At 36.0% G+C, this 22,278-nt stretch overlaps 2 protein-coding genes across 2 annotated transcripts; one reads left to right on the plus strand and one right to left on the minus strand.

The window, feature by feature from the left end:
* Window positions 1–4,753: 4,753 nt before the first annotated feature.
* LOC129877822 (vacuolar protein-sorting-associated protein 37 homolog 1) lies at window positions 4,754–16,906 on the plus strand. The gene is made up of 7 exons (XM_055953361.1): window positions 4,754–4,891; window positions 6,049–6,273; window positions 7,166–7,253; window positions 15,002–15,041; window positions 15,128–15,174; window positions 15,298–15,418; window positions 16,464–16,906. Exons 1-7 carry the CDS (start codon window positions 4,872–4,874, stop codon window positions 16,628–16,630), a joined length of 708 nt encoding a protein of 235 aa, XP_055809336.1. The 5' UTR covers window positions 4,754–4,871; the 3' UTR covers window positions 16,631–16,906.
* A 284-nt stretch (window positions 16,907–17,190) lies between these two features.
* Window positions 17,191–20,191, minus strand: LOC129877823 (uncharacterized). Its single transcript, XM_055953362.1, has 3 exons — window positions 19,828–20,191; window positions 17,809–18,139; window positions 17,191–17,498 (listed from the first exon to the last, which is right to left on the minus strand). The coding sequence occupies exons 1-3, from the start codon at window positions 20,073–20,075 to the stop codon at window positions 17,397–17,399; spliced, it is 681 nt and encodes a 226-aa protein (XP_055809337.1). The 5' UTR covers window positions 20,076–20,191; the 3' UTR covers window positions 17,191–17,396.
* Between the last annotated feature and the right edge of the window lie 2,087 nt (window positions 20,192–22,278).

The following is a 22,278-nucleotide window of genomic DNA, read 5'->3' on the forward strand; positions in this document are numbered from 1 at the left end:
CCTCTCTTTTAGATCTTTCCATACTAGATGCGCATTGGATGAATACACGATTCCACTAAGAAGATGTAGAGAAACTGTATTCATGATCCACGATAGAACAATCGCATTATAGGTTTTCCAATCTTCATGTAAATCAGCACCAAATTGCTCTTTCTTACAGGTACCATTAATAAATCCTAACTTTCTTTTTGCTTGCAGTGCTATCCTCATAGATCTATGCCATAACCCATAGTTTTATGATCCTGTCAATTTTGTTGGAATCAACACTGATCTCGATGTATCTGATGGGTGAACAAACAACGGATGCGTGTTGTTGATTTTCTCAGCAACTATTGCTTGAGGTTGTTGATCAGAATCTCCAGCCAATTTAGATCACAGTCTCGAACTTCTTTTGATTTTGATTCATGTCACTACTGCTCTGATACAATGTTGCTTTTCATACTTTAGCTTGAATATACAAGCTTTTAGCTATGGCGGAATGAGCTACTTGTGGAGAAGAAGCAGTAGAGAGAAAGATATTTGTTCTTATTCAGCTGAATCAATCGTGAATACATTTGTACAAGTATATATAGTTAGGTACCTATAGTTACAGCTGTATACAACTCGACCACGTGTTAGTTACTCGCCTAACTAACCTCTAATCACTAACTAATCATTGTTTATAACTAACTAATAAATCAGTACTAACTAACTTCAATCAGTTACAACTAACGAACTTCTTTTAATAGGAACGAATGAAATAGTTCTGTATAATTTCAATATAAAGAAAATTACGCCACAAAGATCTCTTCTGTATTATGTTAAGATATTTTATATATAAAAAGATTCAATGTAGAACATGTAAAACTAAAAAATAAATATGTAAAGAGTATCAATTGCCTCGAAATTCCCTAACTATAGTCTATCTTCTATATAATATAATAACTTCACTCATTCAATACATACTTAAAAATAAAAATTATTGACATTGAGCGACAATAGCATATTCAAGGATATTCCATTAACCAAAGTATAAAGCGAATAATGTGTACGCAGCTATACTCCAATCCATCGAAAACAATCACTCTCTCTTTGCGATAAGAATAAGATATGTGCACACCTATTCTTCCCAGATTCACTTTGTAAAATTACACTAAATATTTTGTTGTTTTGCTTCTAAATGTGCTTTTCTAAAAACGTACTTTTAGAAGAAAAAAATAATATTTTTTTAGCTTTTGAAAAATTATTTCAATTACTTTTCAAAAACACTTATTTTGTTCCAAAAAAAACTTGGCTAAATACCACACTTATACATGCAAATTTGATTATCATCCGGTCAATTCTTTATCTTATCCAAAATAATAATTATATATATAATCAAAACGAACTATTTTAAACGAAAACATATCTAAGTACTTTTTTCTTGTTTTCATCATCTTTTTCATTTTTTTTCCTTAGGAACAAATGAATAATTTATTGGTTAGGTGATCTTTCTTCTTTCAACAACAGTGACTATTATGCAAATAAAAAAATAAAATTGCATTGGAAGAAATAGAAAGGAAACTTATTTGCACAAAATTGGGACGACTTCATGAAAAGACTATAAACTACTAAAAGAAAATTATAATCCAAAAGCGAAAATTGCGCTCCTCAATTGCAAAGTAGCTTTATGAATATTATAATACTCTTCTTTCCTTCCAAAAGTAACATACTTTTAATTTAAAATTACTAATAGCCAATACTAATTGGTCAAGATCAAAGTTAGTTTACTATAATATTTTTAGGTCTATTATTTTTTTAGGAATCTTTTAGCCATATTACAAATTTATATGTCAGTAAAAAATATAAAGATTTTTTCTATTTTTAAATTTAAATTTGTACTTTATTCGATGAACTTAATTTAATGGAATTACATGAATAATGAAAATTGATATAGCCAACTTATTTTACTTAAAATTGATATAAAATAATAATTGTTGGTACTCTGAATTATTACATAAAACTAATTGTTTGGCCCTCCAAAGAAACTACACGTCTTCATTCACATATGACCTTGACCAAAATATAATAAAACAATCTACCTTCTTTTCTAAACAAATATTCACGATATTATATGAAGATAATATTAATTATTAAGTTTAGTTGAGGTGCGAATGAGAAATAGAAAAAAAAGAATTAAGGAAAATGAAATTTGGAAAAAATTATTTTTAATAAGAAGTTTTGGTTCTCATTGGAAAAATTGAGAAAAATTCTTGTGTTTATATAGAGAAATACTTTGAGAAGAAATCAAGTCTTGCGAATTGCGTCACTCTTATTACTCATATTTGAATTTGGTCAAATGATCAAATCGATTGACATAATTTTTGGACCAAAATTAATTATCTTTTTCGTAATTTTTTTCTGTGTGGTCATTTATATTTAAAATTTGCAGCTTTTTTCTAATGGTGCATGAAATTTCACAAATGGTAATAATGATTTCCGAAGAGACACTAATTTCACAAACAAATATTCTCACACCTATTGATTCTCTAATTCATTGGCTATAAATAGCGTTTGGCCTCAAGTTTCCAAATATTCTTGACAATTAATTTTTGGATGAAGTTTTGGTGAAGTTTCACCATGCATTTGGCCACAAGTTTTATCAAGAATATTTGATTGTTTCAAAAAAAATATTATTTTATACCTGTAAGTTCTAAAAATTATTAAAAATACCCATACGTTTGTATTATCATTTTATAATGAACATGTTTCATTAAATATTTTTTATAACATAATTAATAACAATCAACAACAACAAAATAACAATATGGATAAGAGCAATACAATAATCGAATTAAAAATAAATTATTTCTTTTCCCAATCTTGTCACTCAAACTATTCTTTTTCAGAAAAGGTAATAACAAACTATTCTTTTATAAAATCTTTCACATTCTACGAACAATTTCTTCCAAAAATAAATGATGAGTGTTTTTATAAAATATAAAAGTTTGGAGTAATTTTTAAATTTTTAAAACTTCCCAAATTCCCAAGTTCTAATTTTTTCTAGAACTTGGAAACTTGAGATATTTGCCAATTAATGACAAATTATATGGCCAAATATTAAATTTCAAGTTTTCCCCAAAAATTACTTGGGGCGAAACGACACTTAAATCTTAGAGGTTTCACCTCAGTTTTTGAACATTTTTCTTCCTCATTTCTCCATCATTTAAAAAATAAAATATAAGTGTCTTGTTATATATATATATATATATTTTTTTTTGAACGAAAACATTGTTATATAATTTTGTCTTGTTGAGTTCAACGAGATTTTATAATTTATATTATCGTGATTATAAAAAAAAAATTCTATTCTATATATCATGGAAGAAAAATGATTGTTAAATTTGTACTATTTTGTAAAAGTTCAGGAACAAATTTTTGATCATTTACATAGTCAAATATAAATTTGACTCTTTTCACTTATAAAAATGGCCCACATGTTATCAAAAGAAAATTTTGGACCATTTCATAAAGTATCAGCATAATTTTGAACCTCTCCTCAAATTAAAATATCAAACATAAAGATACGAATATGAACTTTTTCATTTTATATTGCACATCATTTTTAAAAACAATGAGTTTTTTTTAAAAATATTTTTATTTAATAAAAAATTTGAACAATCACAAAAAGCAAATGAAAAGTTATATATCATTACAAAAAAATATTGTAACAAGGTAATATGATTTTTTAAAGAATTAAACATAAAGAATTAATTAATTCTTTTATTAAGAAAATATCCAGCTAAATAAAATCTTGTTCCGTTTCACAACTTACGTATAAGATAGTTTAAATAATTAACTACAAAATAATCAGATCAAATTTTATAGAATGGAGGAGTAAAAATTAATATATATGACAATATCAATATCAATATCAATATCAATATCAATATCAATCAGAGCACGTAACTAAGCTCACGTTAGACTACTAATGTAAAGTTGCCATCTTCAACATTCATGTGTAAAGATATATAGGAATTCAAATAAATTTTGACACCTTCAAGAATACTTTAACAAAACGATATTGTTGTTGCAATTAATTTTTGCGTCTATGACAGTTTTTGATAAAGATTAATATATCAAAAAATAATGTGTATTTGTAAAGATTATGAGAACTTACTATAAAAGATGAGATAAAAGAGCGGAAGACGTGAAAACCTTGCAGAAAAGTAAAGCAAAGAGACGTGGAAGATCTTGTAAAATTAACGTATTATTTTAGAAAATCTAAATTCTGAATGATTCATTAAGAGGTTTTATTAGAAAACAAAAAAAATAATACAAAAAGAGCTGAATTTGAATAATTAAGATTCAAATCTTAAAAAATAAACACTCTTAATAAACTAAATCTGAATGATTAGAATTCAAATGCGCGTGCAAACAAATAAGATATTATTCTTATTATTAACTATAGTATTTTTTAATATAAATTTTAAAAATATTATAATATATATAATAAAATTATACTCCCTTCCTTTAAAAAAGAATGATATTTCTTTTAATCTGTTTAAAAAAAGAATGACTTCTTTTGATAAAATTTTAATTTTAACTTTCTACCTGACATGTTTAAGACCACAAGATTAAATGATATTTTGATACATTTGACATAACTTTAATTTAGAACCAAAAGATAAAAAAAAATTCTTTATTTTCTTAAACTCCATATTAAATTAAATTAAACCATTTTTTTAAAACGAGGAAGTACTATAATTTTATTTTGGGTAAGTGAACACAGTAAAATTAAAAATGGACATAAGGAGTGATAGAAAATAGAAGGAAATTGGGAGGCAAAAGCGGTGCGTTTGGATCATCAAAGGCATATAGCTCTGTCTCATACGCCATTTTCTTCATTTTCGATGATCAAAGGCAATCGCTGGTAATTTTACTTTCAGATCTACAGATTTTCATTTCCTTGTTCAATTGGATCGCCTTTCGTTGTTGATTTTTTTCATTTTATTTGAAGTTTCAGATGTTATATAACCTATGTCCTCTTTTGGTATAGATATCTGCAGTTCCGTTTTTGTCCTTCTTCTTATTGTTATTTTTGGTGCTAATTTTTGGTTAATTGTGAAGAATCTGCGCTAAATGAGTGATCCTGGAAGCATTATTTTAGGAACTATTACTCATGTTTTGAATTCCCTTTTGATATTACATATTGTGTTAATTGCTAGAAGTGCGTTGTGTTGTGATCCATTCATATTAGTAGTCATACTATTGCTTCGGTAGTTTTTTGTTCTTCGATTTCTGTTACTCTCAGTTGTTCCTTGTACATTGATTATCCTATTGTAGTTTCTGTTCTATTACTTATCGTAATCTCTAACTCTAAGATAGGTAAGGTCTGCGTACACTCTATCCTCTCTAGACCCCACATTGTGAGACTAAAATGGGTATGTTGTTGTTATTGTATTCAATCTTGTGTTATTTAAGCCTCCACTATCTACCATAGGCGGAGTGGAGCCAGAAATAGAAGCTTGTCCATTCAGGATTTTAGTCCTTTTGAATTACTGGTTCTAAATTAATAATTTGCACCTATTCATTGAATATTTCAAGACAACTATAGGGCTTTTGAACCAAAACTACTAGATTCTGCCCGCTTCCTACACTCTAGTTCTGCCCTAGGTGGATCAAGGATTTGGACGCAGTTGATTGAGTAGAGAGAGTGGGTTCTTAAGTGTAAAACTAATTTGATCATACTTGTTTTTCACTCTCGCATATATATAGTTGAACCCCGAAGTACTGTGTTCTACCGAACCCTTTGTTAGATTCACCCCTGAGATCCATGTAATTTCATTTGGCAGTGGATTATAGCATAGCTTGTTTAAATGTAAATGCTATCGTGGCATGATGTACTGTAAGTAGAATATACAAAAGTAATTCCTAATCTGAGTTATCTTTATGATTTTGGCAAACATATCTCAATCAATCAGTGATGCTCCTCAATCTCAAATTAGTTGGTGTCAGCTATATGAGTCGCATACCTATTCCACTTTATGCTCTGACATACATATTTCCTTGAACTTCTCTTTTCTACAGGGGTAACAAAGAGCAACAGGCTCAGTCAAGTCCTCAAGAGGCTAATAATGCTTCATTGTATTCACCTTCTGTAGTCAGCTCACCAGGCTCTTCCCACCCTGCAACCCCTAGTTCAAACTCTTCCAGAGGCTTTAATGCGCATAGTCCAACAAACAGGCCAAGCTCTATGTCCCAAGTTTCTCCTGCAGAGTCTGCTGACATCATTGCTGCTTTAAGAAACAAGAGGTAAATTTTAGTTCATATATGTCCGCAATTACACCTCTAAAGAAAGGATCATTAGTTGCATTGCAATTATTGCAGTCTTTGTTTCTACCAGAATTAGATTCTGAACTTGCTGGGATTTGTAACAGAGATTCCCTCTTTGTTTTGCTGTATGGTTATCAAGAGTGGTTTTATGTCACCATCATGAGATTCAACATAGATTTATGATTTTTATACATTTATGTACATAGAACTCCTGAAAAGTCTATAATCTATATAATGGTAGTGATACAACTACGTGATAGAACTCAACCTGTTTGAATGTTGATGAATTCTGCTTTTTTATCTTATGGAGCATCATGAAACACCAAATTGTGTAATGAACTGAAGTGTATGCAGTAAAAAAATATACTGGATAGTACAGGTTTTGTCGTTTGAAAGCAGAATTCTTGCAATAAATGAAGAGAGGGTGGCTTGTAGGAAACTACCAATGGATTATAATAAAGATAAAAGTTTTATATCTGAAAATCAGAGATATCTTTCTGGTACATGAAAGAGCATATATATTTTCTTTTTGATCATTAGTATCCAAGGAAGCATTTAACAGCACCCTTTAAGGTACCATTCGTGCATGTTTTGAGAATGCCGAATTGGTTTTATCTTAAAATATGATTTCGACTCTATGAAGTATCTTCTGCCAGCAAACACTTCATGGCCTTTTAGTTTCAACAACAACAAAAAAAATGCTTCATGACTTGATCATCTGTTTTTTGTTCTTGGGATTGGAAAAAAGAAATTACAAGAGGCAATTTTTCTGGTGATTAAACAATCAAATGAAGAGCTTAACCTTTTTCTTCATTCTTCTTTTTGCAATTTGTTTCTGATTTTCAATATGCTTTCTTGTTAAATTGTTCAGTGTTAATGAGCTAAAGAAGCTTGTTTCTGACAAGGTTGCTTGTCACAACTTCTTACTTTCACTTGAGGCTGTCAAGACACAGAATAATGTAAGTAATAAAATTTCTTATTTCATTCTGCTCGGTCGGTCTTGCCATACCCTGTTTCCTTTTATAGTCAAGCATACACTGTGGATCTAATTTATCCTCATTTTGTTCTTTTATGATATTATGCTCCACTAAATTATACGCGTCGAAAATTGAATGAACGACCGAGTGAGATTTCCTTTCTGGTAGTAAGGGAGGAATCAAATTATGCACGTGGGATTACTGAATTTAGTTGTTCTGTCTTTGTGAGGTTCTGCATTCAGGATGGCATAATGTATTTAATCCATTCAAATGGCTTACTGTTACAACCCAACCCACCGGGCCGTGTGGGCACCCACTCTAAGACCTAGGTAGGAGAACCCTTAACCCCCTTACGTGAGATAAACATTGCGGAAGTTACAGAAAAATTTAAATAGTGAGTCAAGAATTTCCATTACGTCTATAATAATTCAAAAACTCAAGTTTATACAAGATACTGTCTAAACCCCCAAGAATACTAATCTAAAATAGGTACAAGAGCTCTACGGAAGAGGACATAAGATAAATAAAAAGTCACAGCTCCAACCACAAAGGGAGGAAAAGTAGAAACTGCCGGAGGATCGTCTTCACCTTCACTTAAGAAACTCCACTGATCCTGCAACCAGACTATGCCAAATGACATAGCAAGAGTAGTATCAGTACAAACAACACGTACTGGTAAGCATCACCATCGGTTAATCTGATACCCACCGCATAATATATAGAAAAATAAGAGAAGACCATAAGCAATAAAGGTTTACGTTCCCGCACACAAAACTTACAAGTAGCTCTTTACTCTTACCTTTCTAGTGCTTTACCCACCTTCTAACGACGGGTTCACTACCAACTTTGATTTTTGAGGTGAGACCTGTGGGTTATGGGCCCACAAGGTCCTTAAGAACACCCTAACATCAAGGCAGTCGGCTACCTTATCCACTCACAAGGCAACACCACTATCCCTAGCCATAACCCGTTTACCTTACCAGACATGACCTAGTCATCCCACAAACACACTTCTTAGCTAGCTCTGGCTCTCACATACCAAGTACAACGACTACTACTACTTGATCGAATCCTAATGAAATCCACTCCCTGCTAACAGACCACCCCCACTCAACAAGCTCGGAGGTGTAGAATATCACACATATCACAGCATGGCCTCATAAGTCTCTGTCGTTTGACCTACGAATGAGCCTATGCTGACTCTCAATCCCCAACTAATAACAACCATAGGATCGACAAGGTTCTTTTATAAGAGTCTTACCCTTTAGTCCATTAACAGTTACGCCCACTATTCCACAAAAAGACAGATATCATCGGGTCCTCTCATGGGACCATCCACACACTTGGCCCTCTCATGGGACCTAGACTCAACCATATATATGGCGGAACGTGACACCCGATTCTCACAACCATAACAATCCACATTTACAGTTACAATAACAACACATAATCAATGCATTTACAATTACATTAGGCTCTTGCACTCAATCAAGATAAGTTGCTAACCCCTAGGGTTTATCACAATCTTTCCTATTTTTCCTACCAACATATGTACAATTAAGACAATTATGAACACACAAGTCTGAATATGAGAATACCACTATCAATTTTCCCAAACTCATTATACAACCTCCTTACCTAGGTCACATCAAGGCCGACCACTGAAACACCTGTATTTCTGCCTGTGATCCGGGACCAATGAGCCTAATTATGAAACCTCTCACTAAATCCCTTTATACTACGCAATAAGTATAGATTTAACTACTCAAATAAGATAAGCGTAGCCTACTTGGGTGCTAAGCAGCTGTGGAGAGAATAAGTTGCTCCAATTCTTGATTCCAGATGTTAGATAGGCGAGATAGGCTTGAAATCTACTTGTTGGAATCCTTCCGGTGCTGAGTTTCCACCCATTCTTCTAACCCTAATTTCATACTCACACCATCGGGTTCTAACTGTATTTTTGTGGAAAAAAACTTGCAGGTCTCAACACTATGGCTTACAACGACGACGCTAACCTCCTATTTGTCCGCTTTCCCGATGCCGCTAGCCGAGAGTGACACCATGACTACTGGAATACAAAATTCTTGGTCCAGAAGGGCTTCTCCATGATAGGAGTGGCAGACAAGGCACCTACCTTCCATGCCCGACTGGAGGAGTTTAGGTGGGGCTCATTGACTGAGACTCCCTCACTCCACCATCCGCATCCGTGGAGTGGACATCCTACTGAGTCCCACTACATAAATGTTGTGCTTGAGGTACCCAACGCCTCCAAGGCTGACTATGAGGCCAAGCTGAGAGAGATGGATTTGGAGTGGTTACAAGACACTCTAGTGGCTCTAGAACACCGAAACATGGTCTATTGGCCCAGTACAAAGGGCATCACCAGCACTGACTGGTCTGATGATGCCAAGAGATGGCTACACCTAGTGGCCAGGAGGATCCGCCCTTCTGGCAACCGCACCGACGTGACCTTCCCATGGTCTCTAGTGGTGGCTTGTGCCATACAAGGGATAGGCCTAAATGTGGGGGCTCAGATTGTGTCCGAATGAAAGATGCTCTATCGGGGCAACAAGAAGGCGTTCTTTCTATCGGGACTGATCGCTGCCATGTGCAAGATGGAAGGGGTGCCGCTTCTGGACTCTGATGAGGTACTCCTTATGAATCCCCCCTTTCACCCCTTACTGATCAGGCGTGCTTCTTTTCGAGGGAAGAAGAAGAGGAGGACGAATGGGCCGAGAGCAGTCGGGCAGCGACAGGAGCGAAGGATGAATGAGAGGAGGAGGAGGGTGTCCCTCCCACTCAGTTGTAGCCACCTCTTTCAGCTTTCTGTGTGGAAGAGGACTTAGCCATAGGGGTGTGTATCGGTCGATTTGATTCGGTTTTAAGTATTATCGGTTCGATTTATTGGTTTTCGGTTTTTAAATATGCTAAACCAATAACTAAACCAATAAGATATTTGTTATCAGTTTTCAGTTTATCGATTTTTGATCTTTAACGATTCGGTTTTCGGTTTAACTAATAAGAAAATGCCTTCAAAATAATTATAAGACTTCTCCAGCATTTTTCGAAAATCTTGAACATAACTAAAAAAGGAAAAAAAGTTTCTTAAGGAAAAAATTCAAATGCTCATCAAATTTAACCCCAATTGAGATAAAATAATCTTGTAATTGTTTACCAGCGAAGTCTAATTTTTTGAGAAAGTAGGTGGAGAAGAGGAGAAATCAAAAAAGGGAGAAGAAGAGAAGTAAAAAAAGAGAGAAATCAAACTCACAACTCACAACTCACAACCACAACTCACAGCCTTAGCCGTCGCCTAACCCTTGCCGTTGTAGTTGCTACTTGCAAACTGTAGCCATCGTTCTTAGTTCTTTAGGTTTTGAGTTTTGACTTTGTGAACCTAAAGCAGCAAAGCCTAAAGGGTAAATACACTGTGAACTATGAAATAGTGTGAAGTGTGAATTGTGTAGGGCAATGATATTATGATATAGTGATTATATATTTATATTAATATTTTTTGTTTGATATTTGTGTATGCGTAAATATTAAAATAGTAAATTATAAGTCTTAATGGGTTATCGGTTTACCCAATAACACAATATTAAAAATCAATACCGAATCGATAACCCAATAACTTTTTTTTATAAAATCATTAAATAACCGTTAACCCAATGATCCAATAGCAATAAACCAATAACACTTTTTTTGATTCGGTTCGATTTTTGCACACCCCTACTAAGCCACGATCCAAAGCCGTCTAGGAGGATCCTTTGCTGGACCCTCAGCTCCAGTGCCACCTTCCACTGCTCTGGAGGTCAAGCTGCTCCTCCACCAGTTGCGATGGGAGAGGAGGAATAACACGGAGAGAGATCCCCTGATGGCCCGGATGTGGAAGACAATTAAGGTGATCTTCTCGTGCGTCGCTCCCCAGAGAAAACTCCCCAGGTTTGACCCGATGGATTTCACAGAGTTTCCTTTTGTGAACGAGGCCTGGACAGGTGAGTGCCCACCAGAGGACATTGTCTCAGATGTTGACACTCCCCTTTGCCCGAGTTAGGACTAGTTAGTATTTGGGTTTGCCCCGTTTGAGCATGTAACAAACAATTTATTTCTTTCCTTACCGCTTTTCCTTATTTTTGTAAACACTTGGATGCTAGCATTTCCCATTTTTCGTATTCGTAGTCCACATATGTGTGTGTGTGTATATATATATATAGCTTACTCCATCTTTGTCGGACACCATGTTAACCACAAGGATTTGTCGATTTATGCTTTGGAGTTCATTGCAAAGACGGGGGAAAAATAGGGAAATTCCAGTTTGGATTTCTGTCTCGCCCCATCCCGCTCTGGCAGAATATTCCCGCTGTGGCGGGATTTGCTAAGGCAGAATCTCAAGAAAACTTCTCCCGATGTATTTCGTGACCCATGTCCCCTTATGACCCTCAGGGTTATGACTCAGCCCAACTTGATTCCATTTAACAGAATTTTGGTGTGGTGTATCCAGAGTCGAACCCAGCACTACATGCTCGGAACTCTCTACCCCAATATATTGGCACAACAATTGGCGTACATCAGCCCCAAAAATGTAGGTGCTCACTGGGGAGGAATCAATCACAATTATATCTAAGTGATTCATTTATAACGACAGTCTAGTAGGTATAATTCCACCCTACTTCTCATGACCCCCCAACTGGTCCTGACTATCCCGAATTTAGAGTTTCTCTATGATTACTTATCATTTTTGTCCCCCTACCATATTCGCGATAGGTCATCTATAACAATGGGAATAACATTCCCTCAAATAAGTGCATCACTTAATCATGTCTGGAATTTACATCATTAATATTTACAGAAGTCCACGCAATTATGTCCCACATAATTTCAACTAATTGGCATGTATACTTCACAGTCTGCCAAGCAATTCCTGCAACACTATGCACATGTTCATATTATATCACTCTGGCAAGTACACCATGCATTTAATCACATCATATAACTCCGGCAAATAAACTATACTCATAAATTCAAGTTACTCCACACATTGTCAATCAAGTAGACGACCCTACACACAGTCACAAATTTGGAACCACATCACACAAACAAGTAAATTTCTTAACTTAATCCGCTTCATGGATGACCATCAATTGATCATTTATGTCCCAATTTCTCTTGCTTGTGTCCCTTCAACCGCGATAACAACATCAAGTTTACTTCGTTTAGATACCAATTGGAATCCGCGGATACCAATTAGACTCAACCCATACTACAAGCAACAGACAACACGAAAGGAGTGAAGAAATGGAACTACTTTCTGGAATGTTTCATAGCTTCCCGAAGATTAGATGTAGACGTCAATACATCAATCCTCAGGAGTCTATTCCACACTTGCTCTTGTACTAGGAGACCAGTAACTTGGGCTCTGATATCAATTTGTCATGACCCAACCCATCGGACCGTGCGAGCACCCACTCTAAGCCCTAGGTAGGAGAACCCTTAACTCCCTTATATGAGATAAGCATTGCGGAAGTTGCAGAAAAATTTAAATAGTAAGTCAAGAATTTCCATTATGCCTGTAATAATTCAAGAACTCAAGTTTATATAGATACTGTCTAAACCCCTAAGGATACTAGTCTAAAACAGGTATAAGAGCTTTACGGAACAGGACATAAGATAAATAAAAAGACACAGCTCCAACCACAAAGGGAGGAAAAGTAGAAACTGCCGGAGGATCGTCTTCACCTTCATTTAAGAAACTCCACTGATGTTGCAACCAGATTATGCCAAGTGACATAGGAAGAGTAGTATCAATACAAACAACACGTACTGGTAGGCATCATCGGTCAATATGATACCTACCATATAATATATAGGAAAATAAGAGAAGACCATAAGCAATAAAGGTTTACATTCCCGCACTGAAAACTTACAAGTAACTCTTTACTCTCACCTTTCTAGTGATTCACCCACCTTCTAACCACGGGTTCATTACCAACTCTGATTTCTGAGGGTGAGACCTGTGGGTTATTGGCCCACAAGGTCCTCAAGAACACCCTAACATCAAGCCAACCAGCTACCTTACCCACTCACAAGGCAACACCACTTTCTCTAGCCATAACCCGTTTACCTTACCAGACATGACCTAGTCATCCCATAAACACACCTCTTAGCTAGCTCTGGCTCTCACGTACCAAGTACAACGACTACTACTACCTGATCGAACCCTAATGAAATCCACTCCCTACTAACAAACCACCCCCACTCATTAAGCTCGGAGGTATAAAATATCACACATATCACAACATGGCCTCATAAGTCTCCGCAGTTTGACCCACGAATGAGCCTATGCTGACTTTCATTCCACAACTAATAACAACCATAGGATCGATAGGGTTCTTTTATAAGAGTCTTACCCTTTAGTCCATTAACAGTTACCCCACTATTCCACAAAGAGACAGATATCATCGGGTCCTCTCATGGGACCATCCACATACACTTGGCTCTCTCATAGGACTCAGACTCAACCATATATGTGTCGGAACGTGACACCCAATCTAGTAATGTGTCGGAACGTGACAGCCGATCCAAGAACGTGTCGGAACGTGACACCCAATTCTCATAACCACAACAATCCATATTTACAGTTACATTACATCAGGGTCTTCCACTCAATCAAGATAAGTTGCTAACCCCTAGGGTTTATCACAATCTTTCCTATTTTTCCTACCAACATACGTACAATTAAGGCAGTTACGAACACACAAGTCTGAATATGAGAATACCACTACCAATTTTCCCAATCTCATTATACAGCCTCCTTACCCAGGTCACATCAAGATTGATCACTGAAACACCTGTATTTCTACCTGTGACCCGGGACCAATGAGCTTCATTGTGAAACCTCTCACTAAATCTCTTTATACTATGCAACAGGTATATATTTAACTACTCAAATTAGATAAGCCTAGCCTACTTGGGCGCCAAACAGCTGTGGAGAGAATAAGCGGCTCCAATCCTTGGTTCCAGATGTTAGACGGGCGAGATAGGCTTGAAATCTACCAGTTGGAATCCTTCTAGTGTTGAGATTCCTTCCCCTTCTCTTCCAAAGTCAGGAGCAGTCTTTTTGAGGGTTTTATCAGTAACCCTCACCTCTAACCTACACTTTTGGAGTAGTGGGGAAATAAAAAAATCGCGACTTAAGTTCCGTTCCATGACCTCCCGCTCTGGCGGCAGGAATCCCGCTGGAGCTGCGCCGCTGTGGCGGGACTAGCCCGCTCTGGCGGGATTGTGGGGCCCAGTTGACTTATTTTCCCTTTCGATTTCTCCCGCTCTAAATTAACGATGGTTCGGGTCGTTACACTTACAATCTCATGAGACTTATGCATTACAATGCACATCATTGCTTTTTGGTGATCTCACCTCATACAGTTCAAAGTTAATAATACTTGCATGTTTGGATTTGGATGACCTTGTTCTTGTTTCCTTTCTTCCTTGCCAAAATGAACTTGAATAATATTTCTACCTCCCGTATGCTCTGCTCTTGTTCTTACACAATGTATGTGACAAATTGTGTATCCTGATGTCTTATGCATGTTAGCAAGGTAATTTCAACGTGAGAACACAACTTTGATCCGTTTTAGTCACCTTGATGTAATATTTTGTTGTTACAGGCTCCTGTTCTATGTTAATTTCTATGGTAGCATCTTACTCTTGCTGTTTTCCTCATATCTGACCAGGTCAGGGATGACCTTCGTAACGCAACTCTGCAGCTTGCTAGTAAGTTTTTTGGGTTGCTTATTGCCTTAGGTAGTGATATATCAACTAGTATCTGCAGATAGATTTTGAACAAAATCCTTATGCAGGGGAGAATTTAGAAAAAGAACCCTGGATAATGGAGCTTAGGAATCAGGTTAGATATTTCACATTGCTTCTAGGGAATTTACTTATTTGTAAAAGCATTTGTAACATTTTAGCATCGAAGCACTGACATTGGAAAAAAATTCTGCACACCCTCCTTTATTGTTGTTCACAGTGCAGAATTATCCGCACAACTGAATTGGCTGCTGCTCAAGAAAAGATGCATGAGCTGGAAAGGAGAAAAGAAGACCTTCTAAAGTCTTACTCTCCTGTATCGCTTCTCCATCAGCTACAAGGTAAATAGTGGAAGCACATAAAGCTTGTACACTTTTTTCATTTCCTTTTGATTGTTTGTTAATCTTTTTACATCGGGTAAAATAATTTGAAGTACAATTATAGATCAATATGACAATAGGAGACGACTTCTAGGGTACTTGCATCACGACGCTCTAACTTGAACAAGTTCAATGAAGGGTCCAGTAGGAGTCGAGTCAGCACTTAAATTATATATGTCAAAAGAAACTTTTCAGGTCCATAGATAGTAAGAGCTTGACACAGAAATTGCTTTGTTATCTCGGTCGTGGTGCTTAATGGATCCGATATATGAGTAGTCCAGACTCCAGTGTCTATGTCAAGCTGTTACTATGTCACCAATGCATAATTACAGCTTTTCATAGTGCTCAACTTACCTTTTAAAGTGCAATCTTCACTGGTGTCCTCTTGATTTACTTTGACAAATATGCTTATTTTCCTCTAACTTCTTGAAAAACATTAGTTTCTTTCAACCATTTTTCACTCTGCTCCACTATTCAATTTCCTTTTTGGATTAGTACACTCTAATACCACTTTTCATTATATCCCAATGAATAAGTTCCATCCATATGAATGTCATCATCAGATTTTGTACAAGTATTCTGCTTGTCTTTTAAGCATGGATCTAATTCTATCCTCTTAATCAAGGAGCTCAGTGCAGAAACTCCATGTAATGAGGCAATTATATGTAATAGGAAATTTTAACTTAATAGCTTGTGCTCAATTTTGTATTACATTGTTACTCTTTTTGTGATGAGGCTGTGTTGGGAATGGAGGGTCCTAAATGATTATTTGGCAAGTCTGGATCTCTGATTGCTTAGTGATGACGACATTTTTTGTTTTTGGTAAAAGTTGAGATTAATACAATTTTCGAGATAGATACCACCAAATTGAAGGTACCCTTACAATATTGAACGGATGGTTAAAGCATTTATTTTGTTCTAGCTTATGGGATTAGATAACTGAAGTAATTAGACTTGCCGGCAAAATAATTAACAGTTTACTGACGTAATGTTGCTATTTATACAGACGCCATGAAGAAAACGGAGGAAGAATCTGAAGCCCTTCTTGGCCAGCTCCTTGATCGAGAAATTGATCTTGCAACATTCGTGCAGAAGTACAAAAAACTGCAATGCAGTTACCACAAACGTGCCCTCACACATCTTGCAGCGAAGGCATCTTTCAACCATAGTTAACTATAAACTACTCGTTACACCTCTCTAAAACTGATAAAGAAACATTTCTGGCACGCTTAATGTAAATGTACCATCATGAACTACAATAGTCCCAATTGCTTCTTGTCACACATGCTTCCTTCATTTTCATTTTCTTAGGTTTTCTGCAAAAAAATTACATACATTGTAGGAGATTGCTCATTTCATTTGATTTTTTGTCAATCTCATCTTTACTTGTAACGCATGAAGTTACCATTGTGCACACGTATAGTTGATTTATAAACTCATGTTTGATTATACCTTCTGTTTGATGTTGATCATTTCTCATCTCCCTATACCTTGCTATAGCTACAAATCTATATTAACATGCGCATTGCTGTGGTAAATCTATGCTATACCTTGCTATAGCTACAAATCTATTTTAACATGCACATTGTTGTGGTAAATCTATCATTTTAACATTTACATTTTTGCTTAGAGTCATATGCTGGGGCCTTTAAAACCCCACCTTTTAAAATCTATTTTAACATACGACTACCCTCATACACTGATTATAGATATTTGGGTCTTCGATACAAATAAATATTAAAACTTGGATCAAACTTATATTAAGCAAAGATTCTACAGTGACTATAACAGAGAGCCAACAGACTGAGAAACATAAATTCCCAAAGTACTGGAATAGGAAGGAAGAAACCAAGAAGCAAGAACACAATGAACCATTCCATATATAGAAGTTTCCACTTCCACATGATAAACTACACCATCAATGAGACATGAAAAATGTTCAGCTCCCTGTACTTTCTTCTTTCAGTCGGTCCATTTCCTTCTCCCACTTGAGTCCGAGCATTTGGCGGCCAAAGGGGACAATAAGATTGTATCGGAAAACCTGAATCCAAGACACATATTTAGCTCTTGCAAGTATTACGGCTCTAATTAACTTTTGCTAAATCTCAATGCCATGCTAAATGTCAACAGTAGTATCCTAGTTCAGCCAATTCGCTAGCAGAGCATACCATACTAATATGTAGATCAAATATGGAGAATCCAAATGCATATACATGCAAACAGAAAACACGGGACATACTTTGACAATAATCATGGGGTAAAACAGTAGCAGTTCACCATACACGGAGTAGGAAAAGAAACAGAACTGAATAGGTAATTTGAAAAGTAAATCAGTTCCTTGTGCTGCTCACCTTGTTATTGATGTCACGTATCTGCAGCTTTAGAGACTCGGATGCCTCGATCCATTTAGAATCGTCGACAGAGCCTCGGTGTGTCCATGCCCTTTTAAGCGCTAATCTCCACTCAACTACTCTATTTCTTATCTCTTTGTTCAATTCAACCCACTCAGGTGCACATTTATTTTTGGAGAGAATCCTATACAAGGTATCTTCAGCTGGATCAGCATGAGGATTAGTATTGAGATCCAACGGTTTTCCCTTCCCTGGCAAGTTCTCAAATTGCCCTTCTTCCATGGAATGCCATATTCGTTGTTCAACAACATTGATGATGTCAGTTTCTGACCTGATCATTATTCCATGCAAGATTAAAAACCAGCATTCCATAAAGAAATTTGCCTAGAAAAAGAACTCCAAAAGATTGTCCTCATAACAATGAGGATAAATCAGAATCCTACTATTTGCAATTGGTCCAGCTAAACACAGCTATAGTAACTAAGTGAAAGCTAGAGAGTTATGCAGCACACACTCAAGAATTCAAACAACACTCTTCTGACTTTTTACCTTTACAATTTTAGTTGTATACTAAGATCATGCTGATTCTGAAAAGAATGGACCGTGCTCCATTCATTTACAGCAAACACCAGTGGTGGCTTTAAGACAACCACCAAAAAATTCTCCTCCTTCAACAATTAGAGGTAGAAAAGTTTTCTAAAGTGGTACTTATCTGAATGAAAAATAAGGATGTCAATCACAAATCATCAAATTCAATCACAAATCACCGACTCAAAAGTAACAACAATATTTACTTCAACAATTCCCCAATAATTCATAAGATTATCCTTGATGACTTTTCTCACTAGGAGGATTGCTCGGTAATAAATCAAAGAACTTCAAGTGACTTGGACTTAAGAGGAAATTACAGTTAGACACCAAAAGTTATATTAATGGTAGCTCTTGTACACCTGATGTGGTAAAATCATAGCAATTAAAAGCCTAAACTACAGTGAAACTACTACTATATATAAATATATTTTTCGATGACCGTGGTGTCCAGGTCAGCTTTCATGCACCTCGATTAATTCCACCGGATACCTGCCACCTACCACCAGCAACATGTATCATGGTAATTCTATCCACCAAGGCTAGGACAGATAGGAAGAATCACCTAGTGAAACTACTACTATATACCCCCTCCCCCCCCAAAAAAAAAAAAAAAAAATTACAGCAAGAAAACACTTCCAGATTTGTGACACACTCTGGATATATGTCATAACCTAAGTTTTTGTGATACATAAACACCAAGCTAAGTGTCCAGTAGGAGCAATGTGTATCAGTGCAACAATAATAATTTGATGCATGCTGTATTTATTCAGACAATTTCCAATAGTTCGTCCTTTTGGGTATGGAAGATATGTAATATTTTTTCTCGGACACTTGTGAGTTTAGCAGATCACACTCAACGTGTCTTATCAATCTCACTTTATAGTTTATACATAGATTGCTTCAATGGAACAAGTTCACATTTCATTATCCAATACAGAATGCAGTTTGCTAGAGATAGGACTTTTAACCTTACAGTCCATCAAATGAAAGTATAAAAATTTCTCGAGTCATGGATAAACTGAAATTTCCATTGGCATCACGTTTTCATTAAGTTGAGATGAATTAGGAACAAAAACATTCTGAATACATTGTGAACTAAGCATTGCTAGGAATATGGTATCCATTGAGCCAAGTACCTAATCATCACAATAAACACCACTGCAATTTTTTGCAGTAATTTGGGCAAACAATAACACATTATCCCAGCAGCTGAATCAACACATCATATCATTTTCTCAAATCATAGGTGGAGGAGGATATCAACTAGGGCACAAACGAGTTGTACAACAATCTTCATCTTGAGCTACCTAGCTTACCAAGCAGTAAAAAAATTAAAATTTTAACAATGGATCATCATACAAGGAGCTCGTAGAAATGAACTTTTTTGTCATTTTTCTAAGTAGAATATGTGAGCATGTCAGAAATTACCTAACGGCGTCACGTTGACCTCGAAGTTCAGGTGGAAGCTTACGATCGTTGACCGAGTCGATAACACCGGAGAGACGATCAGTCATTTTCTTATTATTAGTTTTAGGAAACTCATTCTCAGGAGAAGAACAAGATGATGCCAATCGTGGCTTGAAGACGCCATGACTGAGGGTTTCAATCCCTGCCGGCGACTTATGAGTGACGGAGGATGATAAAGCTCCGATCGACCTCGCGAAACGAGCTGCCATGGCGGTGAGAAGGAGGTTCCTCCTTTGAGATTGTGTGGGCTACTGGGCTTGGGCCTAATGGGCCCTGTTGATTTTCATCATCTTATTTTCCTATGTGGCCGACTCAAAATTGCTAGTACGTGGCCTACTCTAGATCACTAACGATTAACGAAGTTTAGATTTATTTGGATCTTTCCCTTTTCCTAATTCAATTATAGATATTTCGATTTTTTATTTATTTATATGAAATATATAAGCCACTTTAAGACTTAATTTTTAATTTTATGTAATTACTAAATATAACAATATTTTACCAATTAGAAATTGTAAGAAATTAGACTTCGATCTTTTTATTTTAGGCTTTAATCTTTTTCATCTTCTCTTTTATTTTTTTATCAAGTGCACTCAAAGTAGCCATTAAGAAGTATTGAAGTTTTAAATTCAAAAATTGAATTTTGCGAAATTATTATTTGTTTAAATTGGTACCTGAGCCAACTATTTTAGAACATGTACCAGGTGTGATACTCAAGCCAACTGATAGATATTCTGTACCGGAAGTGGTATCCGAGTCAATCGATAGTCACAAACGTTACAACAATCACAACCACAATCACGATGTAACCAACTCACACTTGTAAAATCAACAAGTATTTAAGGCAATTCATTCTCATAGAATGACAATAAAATATTATTGAATATCCTTTTTTATTCAAAACGCATATATATATATATATATATATATCAAAGGTTAGTCTGCAAAATGGGGAGAATAATTTCTCCCATAATAGAGTAATTAGTAAAAACATAGCCCAAATTATGGCCATTCAAATTGTTGTTTCCAAAAGGGATCTTTCTACTACAAGTAGTAGTTCCTACTATGTCTGCCCACACATGTTTCTTTACACACATTGGTGGAACTAATGATAGAAACTCCACGTCCATTTCACTTGACTTTGCCCTTCCTTGCTCAAGTTGTCCGCCACTTTATTTTTCTTCCGAAAAATGTGTGTCACCTGTGTCATCCGTATCTTCCCCATCAATGACCCGCACTCAAATAATATGTTAGTGTACAGGGGATTACCTTGGAATAATGATCTGATTACCTCTGTGGAGTGGATGTTAACTTCGAGGGGTTGGAGGTTCCTTGTGTAGGCTATAGCAAGGCCCTTACAGAGAGCTTGTAGCTCAGCTAATAAGGGATTGTTGTGAGCCACTTTCTGGGTGAATGCAATAATTCACTTGCCCCTATGATTTCGGATTACACCTCCCAACCCTCCCATGTTAGTGGCGTTGATGGTGGCATCATCGTTATTAAGCATGTAGTGCCCAGATATAGGAGGATTCTATTTGACCTGAATGGATATGGTTCCTGATTTTAGGGTTTTTCGTGCTTAATAATTAGATGGTACTCAGTGGCTTGGTTCAGGGCTTTGAGGGTGGAGATTTTGTCATGCTTCTTGTTGAAAACATTGTCATTTTTTTGAACCCAAATGTTCTAGAAGAAGAAGGGTTAAAGGGTTTCTTTAAGAGATGATCCTATTAAAGGGTTTGCCCTTACTATCTTTCCACATGGTCTCCAGTTTTCACATTGAATATTCATTTCTTTATTCCATAAACCCGCATAGTAAAGATTAATCTATGGCCCCAACAATATCTTTACACTTACATTATCAATCCATGCCCCCACCTCAAAATCAACTTACCAAAGATTAACCACCAAAGAATAAATATTCATCGTCAGCCATAGAGTCAACATTACCTACTACAGTATACTCTCACTCTAAATAGTAATAATCAACACGTTTTAATCATTCAGATTCTGTATCCGAAGGTCGAAGCATGGAATCTCTCGTCAATCTACAACAAACGGCTGTTGCAGAAGTTTGAATACCAACTTCTAACTCTGTGGAGGCGAATTTTGATAGAAGTAGACCTGGAATCCATGAGGATTTACCCTATTTGCGCTGAAATCCTTCGTCTCAATTGTTTCCAAGCTTGGAGCAGGGGTTTTTGGAGTCACCCTCGTTCCTTTTCCAATTGAAGAGAAGAGTCTAATTATAAAATCATCATTTTTTAGTTTCTGGTCCCGTTAATTTCGCTACAGCAACCTGCCGACCGCTATAATGGGATGACGTCAATCGGGTCAATTTCAAATTTTGAAAATTTTCATCGTGCCACCCAAATTAAGATTTAACCCTGAATATTCTTCTCCTTAGTACATTTT

This window comes from Solanum dulcamara, chromosome 12 (assembly GCF_947179165.1).
Source record: "Solanum dulcamara chromosome 12, daSolDulc1.2, whole genome shotgun sequence".
In the NCBI taxonomy this organism is placed as follows: Eukaryota; Viridiplantae; Streptophyta; class Magnoliopsida; order Solanales; family Solanaceae; genus Solanum; species Solanum dulcamara.